The sequence below is a fragment of the Larimichthys crocea genome, chromosome I, assembly GCF_000972845.2.
Source record: "Larimichthys crocea isolate SSNF chromosome I, L_crocea_2.0, whole genome shotgun sequence".
In the NCBI taxonomy this organism is placed as follows: Eukaryota; Metazoa; Chordata; class Actinopteri; family Sciaenidae; genus Larimichthys; species Larimichthys crocea.
In genome coordinates, this window is record NC_040011.1 from 1,290,787 (window position 1) to 1,302,904 (window position 12,118).

The 12,118-nt window shown below is 39.9% G+C and overlaps 1 protein-coding gene across 3 annotated transcripts in view; it reads right to left on the reverse strand.

Annotated features, from left to right (window-relative positions):
* Positions 1–12,118, reverse strand: part of si:dkey-237h12.3 (teneurin-3) — a 176,310-nt gene that overhangs the window by 47,042 nt on the left and 117,150 nt on the right. For all 3 annotated transcript variants that reach the window (XM_027279740.1, XM_027279748.1, XM_019256312.2), the window contains 5 exons: positions 11,007–11,221; positions 5,608–5,818; positions 4,445–4,546; positions 3,276–3,470; positions 1,959–2,159 (listed from right to left, as the gene is read on the reverse strand). In XM_027279740.1, coding sequence (XP_027135541.1) covers positions 1,959–2,159; positions 3,276–3,470; positions 4,445–4,546; positions 5,608–5,818; positions 11,007–11,221 — 924 coding nt within the window. The remainder of the gene's footprint in view (positions 1–1,958; positions 2,160–3,275; positions 3,471–4,444; positions 4,547–5,607; positions 5,819–11,006; positions 11,222–12,118) is intronic.

Genomic DNA, 12,118 nt, shown 5'->3' on the forward strand with positions numbered 1-12,118 from the left:
CATGTCACCTACCTGTGTCCAAAGGCTAATCCTCTGAATACAAAGCCAGTAACAAATGAAGATCTGCTCGCGGGCAGATGGGAATACACGATTGCCTCCCTATAAAATCTGTAGCTGCTATTAAGCACACTCATATTTCTGGAAAAGGTTCTGAAGTAGTCTGTTTAAAAAAAACACACACATTTGTGTTCAAGTTTATAAAAAGAACATATGCTTGGTCGCAAGAGAGTAACGTGGGGAGCCAAAGCTTTGTTGTTAGCATATGGTCTGTTTCAAACCAACACGTGTTGCAAGTGTTGATTACCAAACTTTAAAGGTTGTGATCGCACCCACAGTCTAAAATATAAGGAAGCAGTTGCATTTCTTTGTAATTTCTTCATTTAGGTTCAAAAACTGTATTCAAATCCAAACGTTTAGCAATTGTTGCACAATGCTTAATAATGAATATTAGTGCTTGGAGCGTGATTTAAACAAAGTGACAGACTGTGTTGTTAACTTCTATAGTGGACGCACTGCAGTGAAGGACACAAAATACAAGAACTAAATAGGAGCAGCAGTACACGCTGGTTTGCCGTCAGTCCTTACTTTTGCTATACAGCACTTTACAAGCATGACTGACTATCAACGTCTGTCTCCGCACGGCCGTGAAAGCCTTTGTTTTGTTACATGCAGTCCGTTCAGGTTGCTTTCTTACTCCTGTTTGGAGAAGGGCTGAGACTTTTTGAGGCATTTCAACGTGTTTGTTGTGTTGTGCAAATGTTCTTCTTACACGGATACATTAGTCAAATTGTTTTGTTCTAAAACACATTTGTTGTAAACACCTCTTCCTCATCATGAGACTACTTTCTTTCTCTCTGATAATTCAGACCCTTCGCAGCAAAGTAAAACATCACTGAAGGTGAAATAGTAAAGACGTGGCACAGAGCTCATAAAACACAGCGCTGACAGTACTGTATGCATGGCTCATGAGATGAGAAACTTCAGTCAGTCAGGCTCCCATTCATCATCTTTGGAGCAAATCCAGACTTTTCAATTAATAATTTTGTTTCGTTCATGTGCACCTATGGGGGGGAAGCTGAAAGATACTGATTTGACTGTCTCTATTTTTCAAAGTGTTTCATTTCAAAATGTGACATATTAATTTAGGAAAACAAATTGTTCTCAGATGTTCACTAAATTTCAAAAACAGGGATGATAAATACCCTAAAGTTGTGATTTTTTTTCACAGCATTACATATTAAAGCATGTAAACAATTTTACTCTTCACACTTTACATCAATTTCTTGGCTTCCAAAGCACAATTATTATGTTAAGCGTCTTAATAAGACACCCATATGTAGACACAATGCACTGTATAAGAAAGATCTTTTATTTCAACCTGCATCTTGTTAATAACGCCTCATACACCTGCTGCTGCGGACACCTGGTGTCTGCAGTGTCTGCACGCAGCGAGGGGTAGTTTATTAGAAATTCAGAAAGAATTTAGTGCCAATTCTTTAGAGAAACTCAAACACTATCTGCAAAGACAGTCAACAAAAAAAAAGACATGATAGTGCACCGTTTGCAAGGATTTGTTAAATAAATGAATTCATGAAAAAAGATGTTGCAGATTACAGCTCTAAGTAGATCAATATGCCCCTTTGTAGACTTAGAAAATCAACTATGGCAGCCTAAGTGGGAGTATGAGTACCAACAGAGACAAAAAAAATGAAAAATGAAGATGCCACATTTCTTTATGAGAAAAACTTCATTCATTCAGTGATTAATGAGTTGAGTGATTTTTCCAATTTAAAAAGCCAAATATTAGAATAATTCCAGCTTCTCAAATGTGTGTGCTTTTCTTTGTCATATGTAATGTTAGTTTAATGTTTGGGTTTAGGACATAACAAGAAATTTGAAGCCCTTAAGGCCACACAAAGTAGCCTTCAGTCATGAAAAGAGAATGATGGTGTTCTGACCTATGGAGCAGTCGGCCCCTGTCCAGTTAGCCTCACAGACGCAGGTTCCAGAGTCCGTGTTGAAGGTGCCGTGACTGGAGCACTGCTCTGGACAAGTGCTCTTCAGGATCTCACAGCTGATCCCTCCCCAGCCCGGGTTACAGTGGCACTCACCGTGATGACAGGCTCCGTGACCGGAGCACATCGGGTCCACACAGTCCACTGAGGACACACAGGGAAGACAACAGCGATGTTAGCTCAACACTCCTAGACATGATATCAAACCTACTTATTTACCCTGGCCACTCCAACTCTGCCACCAGCCAAAATCATTTTTCTGTGAGGGAGTGGAAGTGCTGCAGCGCCAGAAAATGGCTAGTGAGCCACAGCTGAATACTTTGCAGTGTTTAGTGGTGGCTGGTAGTAATTTTCCACCCTATATTCAACTAGCTCCTCCAACGGTATATTATAGGGTACTTCCAATATACTGACAGCATAATTATGCTCCATTATAGGCACTAGGAAAAGGAGCACAATTAGTGTCTAGACAGATATAATCAATTGCTATTAACAATTTGCAGATCAACTCGCTGATCTAAGTTAATAATTGGTAATTATGACTAACACAATCATCTCATTACTAACAAGGGATAATTTTCAACAGCATTATTGTGCCACCTCTGGGGCTGATTGCTCTGTACATTTCCATATGTACATGGACACTCATATTGATCATTTACCTGAACCAATTCATCACAGCGGCTCTCTAACATACAAGCTCAGAACTACAAATGCTACCTCCCCCCATATCCGTTTCCTTCCCATATTGCTTTACTTCAAAGAAAACCGCAATATATTCATTTAGTGAACTTAATAGCCTTTCATATGTAAGGTCAACCGCACATGTGAATCTGAGCTGATAATTGTCTTTTGTCTGCACAGGGATCAATAAAGTTAAATGCACTCAAGTGAAGGGGGAGGGGAAGAGGGTTGACAAGAAAGAAGAAAAAGCTCCTTCGCAATGAACGGTGGAGCAGATGCCACTGACTGATCGATTTTAACAGGTGTCTTCAGCTGTGGTGCATTCCAATAGGTGACTGCATCAATGGGCACTGCGCAATCTGTTCCAGCTTGTACCCTTATGTGGTCTAAACACTAAGAGGGAGTTAATTTATACACACGGTATCAATAACAACATCCAAAGCATTATCTGCTCGGTAGAGTTGAAAACACCGATTGTTTCACCAATGAACTGTGTCGATTCCCCCGGGGCTTCACACAGAAATATGTTGCATCTAGCAGCTTCCAATCCAATGAGAAGACCCCTCCCCCATTCACCTTGTTCGCAGTTGGGTCCCTTGTGGCCGGTGTTGCACACACAGTTACCCGCCACACACAGTCCGTGTCCACCGCATTGAGGATCGATACACTGGGAGGCCGGAACGTCACATTCGGTGCCCTTCCAGCCGCTGTAGCACTGACAGCGCCCCCTGGTGTACTGGCCATTACCGCTGCACAGGACCGGACAGGCAGCTGTGGAAAGACAAAAGAGTGAATGTTCCAAATGGTAAAATGTGAAAATATAACTGATTGTGGCATTACTTTTAGAGGGCTACCAATGCTAAATGGAGTTGAACATTTTGAGAAATGCTCTCATTTGTTTTCTTGCTGAGCGTTAAATGTAAAGATTGATACTACTGTCACATCTGGTAAAGTAACAAAATCTGCCTCGCGGCATCACTAAAGCTCGCTAATGGACTTGTTAGATCTTGTTTGTTAAAGCCGTACCCAAACCGAAGCATAAACATGGTTTATGTGTTGGACTAGAACAGGAATCAGGAATCATTGCAAAAATGTCAGACTCTTCCTCCTCAGTGATTCATTATCTGGCTGTGGCTTTATGTGCCCAGATTTTCCAAGAAATCCATCTGGAAGATTTTGGCCATCACTGTGATGTAATGGCAGTGCTTAATGAATCCATTAAAAAGAATAGAAGTTTTCCTTGGGAGCATTTTTGGTTTAAAGTAACTTCAATGAAAATAGCCACAGAAAGGTGCCTGACTGATAATAGATTTTTATTTTAGAGAGTCACAAAGATCCAACAACTATATTTTGGCCAATATTCTCATGTATTATTGATAAGGATGTCTTAAATTAGTCGCATTGTTCTCTGGTCCACAAATGTCACGGTGACAATGTTTCTAAATGATCACATACAGTAATTATAGCATTTCTGCACTGGCATTTCTTGTTATTTATCAGCTGAGGCATATGCCAATATCAATATATCTGTAATAAGCTAATATTGGCAAATATATCAGCACAGACAACTTATCGATCTAGCTGTAGAAGACACTCTAATACATTCTTTTTTGGGGCACCATACACAAAATTCCATTAGCTTTGTGCGGCGGTACCTGACCCTCAGTTATCCCAAATATATTTTAAAAAATGTTATCGTGTGCTGAATAGACTGAAGAAGAGTAAAAAATGAGCTTAATAATTACCTCTGGAACAGTACGGCCCTATGAATCCTGGGAAACAGTGACAGGATCCCGCCACACACTCTCCGTTCCCGTAGCAGTTGTGTGTGCACTCCGTGACAGAATCTGTGGGTACAGCAATGAGCAGGTCTACCTATTAATAACTCATCAAATTGTCATATTAGAGCAAATATGAATTTCAACATTTGACAACTGTATAGTTTAAAGAAATACTTCCAGACGATGGAGATTATCTTTTTCCCTCCTGCATGAATCTCAGCTTTCTAAGCATCCTTTATCTGCAGTACTCGTATCGGGCATGGCATACATTTATAGTTATTTGTCCACGTCCCACTAAGGTCTAAGCCTCCATAACATGTACAGTGCAGCTTGGCTGTTCCCATCTAAGCCATGTTAAGTAAAAGCCACACAGGCATTTTAAATTAGACCAAATAATTCCATTTCCTCAACACATTTTCCTATCCTCGTGTGTCCTCTACCGCCTCATCCTCCCCCCCTCAACCCCTTGAATGACTGATCATGCCCACACAAGCCATGCGATCTCTTGAGTGTTTACAGCTGAAATCCTCTCTGAGTTGAAGTTAATCTGACATATCCTACAGACAGATCTTTTGTTCATTCAACAGACCATCGCTCATAAAAGGGCACCCCCAAAGGACCAGGACCCTCATTTTGATCGGCGTTAAGAGGGCAAACTTTTTTGTTATTACTCTGGCTTGTATTGGATGTTCATTGAGCCGGTGTCGGACCCAGGCAATTTTGACCTCACACATCAATACCTTTGTATTTCTAGAGCCAGATCAATGGAACTCCCCGAAGGAAATAGAAAAAGAAAAAAACGTTAACTCAACCTTAGTGTTTTTCCTACCTCAAAACCCACAAGGAAATTTCACAGACTTCAGAACACTGAAGAGGTTGTTAGGAGGGAAGGATCAATGCTCTGTATGGTCTCGTATTATAGTGTTGAGCACAATAATCCACTACCATACAATAAAAACCTTGATCTGCCTCCTAGGTGGCTCCAAGTTTAAAAAGCTTGTTTGTGTGGTGAACTATTTGTTCATGTGGGCACAGCTGTTTAAGGAAATTAAAGTCTTCCAAACATGTCATTACACATCATTCCAATCGCACTCATTAGCTATGCCAGCAGATGTGCGTCCTCCTACCCTGGATGATGGTGTTGTAGGACACTGTCTCCACGTTCTTCCCGTCATTATAAAACGCCAGGTGCCACACCCCTGAATCCAGGTACTGGATGAATCCCGCTTGGTGGACGGTGACTGGATGATCCAGTCGGCCCCTTGTCTCTGGTTCACTCAGAGCCCGATGCTCTTTGGCGATAAGTCGACTGCCGTCCAGTAGCTCCACAAAGTCATACTGCAAAAGAAAAACCCCACCCAGAACAGATTCCGACAGATGCACATGATTACTATTTTAATGACAGTCTAATTAAATCAGACAGTGAAGAGCATGCAAAAAGCTTTTTCTTTTGTTGAATGCAGCTCTTCTGGTGATTTCCCTAACAGTCTGAGAGAAACTCTTCAAAGTCGTAATGGAAGACACAACCAGAACACGTTTGTGTACACAGCAAATATTCGAGTATAATAAATGTTGATTTTTCACTGACAGTTATTTGGAGTTGATAGATGTTGTTTGGAGAGTTGTTTGTATGCTGATAGAGCCGATATGGCTGTGGGGTAAATGCTCAGAAATATTCCAAAAAAGACATTGTTAACTCTGACAGAAGTGCACTTACAAAGACTCTGGCAATGCGTTTATTATAATCTGTTAAATGAACATTGATAAGGTACCGTGTGGAGGTAGATGCTTAAAATTCAGAGGTTGCATTTTTTTACTACTAGTGCACCTGCACAAAATACAAATACAAGGACACACTTTAATGGCATCTATACACAGCTTGATTCATCTTCTAATTAAAGTCAATACATAATTTATACACTTGATCTACCGACTGTGAAAATGGTTACTAATGTTTGATTGATGTTGTTTGAATGATTGTTTTCTTGTTTGTTTTTAATACCCAGGACTCACTACTCACTGAAGTACAGTATAGATACAGAGTAGATTAAGCTGGTAAATTTGCATTAATTCAAAGCAAACATGTCCTTGTTGGTATGGTCAGAGTTTTTTTTTTTTTTTTTACCAGATGTAATGTATACAGTATAGTATACATGCTATATAGACAGTATATGACACAGATAAATGCAACAGTGTATAGCTCAGATTTATTTTCTCAGGATAACGGTTTCTCTCTGTTTTTTTTTCAAACAAACATTGATTTATTTACGGGGTAAACAAGGAGTAACGAGTCATCCCTGCCAAGTGAAACGAGTAAAGCGATGCATCTGTTCTCAGTGCACCTGCTCAACACCTGAACCTCATTTTGACTGAAGCTGTAGGATACAGAGCACTGCAGCAGAAAACAGTGTAACACATACCAGCAATCCCCAAACAGGCTATAGGCTGCAGAGCAGCACAGCAGATGCAGACAGATCCCCTGGCTAAAGCTGCTGGTAGATACACAGATGTAATGTGCCTATAGTGAGGACTCAGGATGGAAAATAATCTGTGGGTTGCTAAGGAGTGTGATGCATACAGATTGGCACTGTAGATGATTTTATAGGAGAGCCTGGATTTAAATCCAATGATGAGGCTGTTTGCAGGAGCTTTGATGAACTGCAAAGCCATCGACTGAAATTTAAATAAAAGCATCCAAATGTGTACCAGACTCATGCCTTTTTAAATAAGTGTCATGTCATTTTAATTTAAGATTTAGAAGAATTTAAAAATACCGTTTTTTTTTGTTTTTGTTTTTTCTGACGGGTGTAGCAGTTCACATCAAAATGTTCTGTTTCCTGCAGCAGGAGGACCCTGCACACAATAATCACTGAGTGAAAAATAGGATGGAATGCAAAGCACCTCATTTTGTTGCAGATCAGCAAGAGTATGTATGGGCAATTCCTAAATGCTGGTGTTGGGTTTTTAATATTTTTCTTCTCATAAAACCCTTTAAATTGGAAACATAAATATGTCACAATACTACAAATAGAAATTCAACACTTGTTTAAAGCTGCAATAATCAAGATTTCCTTTTACATAGAGTGTGTAATATGACAATATCAACCTAAATCTGCAGCTGTATTGAGCTTTTCAGTCTCTTTCAGCTCATTGTATTGGTTTCAAGGCCCTGTAATAAATCAAAAGCCCTCACAAACCCAATATCCAGGAGTAGCAGGAAGCTGTTTTTAGCAGAAAACCAGCGATTGACTCACTGTACAGTACACTACCTGTTCAGCAGTGCTAAGTGGCTGACAGACAAAGTTAGAAACTGGCTGGACAGACATTTTTTCTCAAGGATTGTTGGAGACCTAAGCAGAGCTAAGAGAGTAAATGTCTGTGGCCCGAAGCACAACACCAAATTTGAGGTATAGGGCTGTAACTATTTTCTAACAGCTTGAGCAAACCTACTTAAAAAGCTGTTTATATGTCATTGCTTTTTATATATCATCATTTTATCTGTTCTTCTCTGCCTGAAAATGTACAAATGGAACTTTAAAGCAGTATGTGCACAACATCCACCCTCACCGGAACACAATGGACGTCAAACTGTTTGGAAAAAGGGGACAAAAAAATATATTAAAACCGGATTTGGTGCTCAGGAATGTGGCAAACATGGACCGTAGCAACCTTTCGGTTGACTTGCAAACGACAGGAAAGAGAGCATTAAGTAAGGGGCAGGTGAAGTCAACACTGTGATTTAAACCCCTTTGAGTAGAGCAGAGGGGCAAGGGAGGGATATTAACCTGGCGGAAGTTGACTTCTTTGTGTTGTTGGCTTGAGGGGGAAGTAATAAAACAGTTCATCCCATGAGCCCTAAACCTCTTGGCCAAGTGCATACATCTCGATTAGCCGGTGTGAAAGCCCCCCCAAACTCATCTCAATCCAACAATACCAGTAAATAACAGGCGAGAGACCAAGCATGGAGAGACCACTGGATGCCCCATGGAGAAAGGAGGAACACTCTCAGCCTGCAAATTCTTCACCTTTTAGATTGACTTAGTCTGGCACTTGATAAAAAACGAGTACAAATTCTTCAGAAAAAAAAAAAAAAAACCTACAAAAGTTTGTTTCTTTGAACTTGTTTGGTTTGTATCAGCACAGACAGACACTCAATAGCAAATGGAGGAAGTCTATATTTGAGAAGGGAAGAAAGGCTGTTGCACTTAAATGCTGTCTTGTCTTCCAAGCAGTGAATACAACAAACAGTCAATATCTCTCATTGGGGTCTTTCATGCTCAGTTAAGTAAATGCATTGATTTGTTCTCCTGGTCCCTGAACAGTACGTAATTTAGACTTGGTCACAATAGACATAGTGTCCAGCATTGACGAGCTTGAGTGTCTGTACAACAATTGCCTTAGACATAAAAGTAGTGTCTTGTTAATTAGTACCTTTAGGTCTTTGATTTTGTTGGGCTTTCTTTTTTCACCTTGAAAGTGCAATCCAGCTCACCTGTTGTCACTCGCATTGGCCTTCCTTCAATCAAAGAGTGGCCCTAACTGTCTACACTTGAGTGAAGCCCGTCTTTACTAAGAGAGAATGTCAAGAAGGTGAAGCGAAGAGCTTTCACAGTCAAGTGTGGTGGAAAATAGCCATTGTCTGAGTACTTCCATCACCATCACTAGACATTAAACATTCAGATGCCCAGAAATGTCATTTAAGTGACACATCAGACACATTTTGGAAACACTTCAATTTGCAAATGGCAGACATTTAGTGGAAGTGAACTACAAGTACAGACACACAGGCGAGACCAAGCTGGAAGGAGATGATTGAAACTAAAGCAGTGCATGATATACATTAATATTGTTTAATGCCGTTTTCCTATTTTAATGAAGAGTTTTGAGTCTGATTTTTAACAAAGTGCTTAAAGACACAATGAAATGGCTTCTTTACATCCTTAGAACTGATCACAAGGCTACATTTTAATGTCTCTTGCACTGATTCATTCACAGAGGATTATTATTATTAAACCTTCAGTACAGCTCATTTCTGCTGAGCATCATCTTTTAGCTCGCTGTTTTGGTTTTACAACCTAGTGACTTGTTTTGGTTCAGTCTCACCATTCTCACCGGGGTCATTTCCGGACACAGCAAGCAGTTGTTTCTAGTGATTATCCTCTGAAAAACACACTACTCAGTGGAGATGCAGTGATTATAGATTTTCATGGTTAGAGATAAAATTCACGGTTATAATGCGCTAATTTATTTCACAACATTGTGAATGTATAAAATCAGATGTGCCATTTATGTTTGCTTGATTTTTGCAGTTCCAGTACATGGACCTGCCCTTGAGGAGATTACATGTCGTTCGGGAGTGTTTAATTTATTATGAGGCACTACTTCTTTTCCTGTTCCTCCTCTGTTCCCGCTCTATTGCTGTTGGTGTACGCTGCAGTGAAAGCCAAAGTCTTAACTCTACTGCTACATCATTGATTGTAAGACAGAAACACTGAGCTAAGCCTTTGTGGGTTTTAAAACAGTCACCTTTTAAACTGTGTTTAATAGTGAAATAGTTTAATTGCTGCATCTTCACCAAGCACCTGGCAGACAGACAAAGATAGCGACTCGCTGGAGAAGATACAGGAGCATTTAGCAGCTACACAGGTGATGATATATTTTGAAGAGCAAAAATGAGCTGAAACAAAAGCTCATGCCAGACTTCTATGCAACACATTCACCATTACATCTTTATAAAGTGATAAATACAGTATCTCATGTGTTTGAAGACATATTTTAGCCCTTTAAAGGTACAGTGTGCATGATTTTGGGCCTTTATTTTTGGAATAAGGCAGACATGGAATATAATATTAATAACTATAGTTTTATATGTATAATAAGAATATTCTTTATTTTTGTAACTTAAAAATTCTTCTTTTATATCTACAGTGGGAGCAGGTCCTCTTACATTGATGGTCTTTTAAGTGTTTTCCCTTTACACTAGGAAGGTGAGGGTGATGTGAGGAGATTGCAATGCAGCCATTACACCGCTAGGTGCAACTAAATTCTACACACTGGACCTTTAATATGATGTCATTCCTGTTAAAACAGGATGCTGTGCATGACATAATGCACATAGAAAACCAATGTGAAAAGTGTAGAATTGTTTCCACTGTGTAGTAAAACATGAGGTCCCCATAAAATCAAGACTATAAAACAGTGCCCACTGTGGCCACAAGTGATAATTACAGGAAAACAGTGTTTGCCTACTGGTGGAATAATAATTTATATGCTAAAATGTAAAACAGTAGCTCAAGCGGAGAACAGAGTTTGATCATTTTAACTAACATTAGACATAAGCTTCCGGTCATATCCGAACAAGTAAAGCTATAGCTGTAAAACTCTTGAAGGTATTTCATTAAGAAAATACACGTTTTATTCTTTATGAATCAGAGTTGAAAACTGATTTATTCTCTCTCAGAAATGACATAGTTGTACTTTAAAGAGTAATATGGTGTCTTCACTTAAAAAAAAAAAAAGGCTTTACCTGAGTGTGCGATGGTGCAAGCCCCTTTCGTCCATAAACTCCAATCAGTGCATTCTTTTGTACCGAGATGTTGAACTTAAGGAAGCGTGGCTGCTCCATGCTCAGCTGAGAACGCCAGAACACCCCTGGTGGGATGTTCTGACCCGCCCTCTTCCCTATGTCGACCTGTCCGGTGTCAATGGAGCTGTTCTCCTGATGAAGCACGTTGGTTCTTCCTAGAAGACAGAGACACAACCCCACCCAGATTATGTAAGGTGCCACACAGATCAAAACAACACTGTTAAGGTGATATGGTTAAATCAGTCATCACCGTGCCTTTCATGCCATCAAGTAAAACCTTCACACTCACATCTAAAATACAATATTGGGTTTTGTGTAAGTCTTTGATGTCTGGATATCAGTATATGCTGCATGTTATCTTGCTTTCCAGTGTAATCTTATTCAAGCAGGGACTTAACAATAACATATTCATATCTCTCCTAAATGAGCGATGACCAAGCAAGACAGGATTAAAAGTAATGGTTCCCTGTGGTCCATGATGCACTGCTCACCTAAAAAAAAAGACTAAATATAATTGGCTTTTTATAAGACTCTAACAGGCTGCAACTCCCATTTTTTTCTCTAGTGCTGGTGACTCATAGAGTGAGGCTTCATCCCAGATAAGGTCTAAATGGAATCTGTCAGATACACTGAGCGCTACATAGCCAGGGCAATAACAGCAAATCAAAACAATTTTGCGAACCATGTCCTTAAACTGTGTCCTTACAGCGGCAAAGATGGAGGGATGGTCAGTTTTAATATGACTCATGCTCACATGAAAAACAGTAGGCTGCGAGGTGCTATTACAGGAACAGATTTCATTGTTAAGAAGAGAAATCTGTAAAGCCTTTTCAGACCCTCGCCCACTGAAGCTCCACAGCTGTGCTCTTTACAATTTACTGTGGCAATGGCTTTTAAGTTGTTACGTGGATGATGTAGAGTTGTCCCGCAATATAATAACTCAACCTTTGCTCCGGCATCTCCGGCAGTGTTTCATTGCGTGGCCCTGTGTATAATGTAGCCATGAGTCTATCTGTTTGTGCCAGACCTCCATTATTTGCATCCTTCAGTAT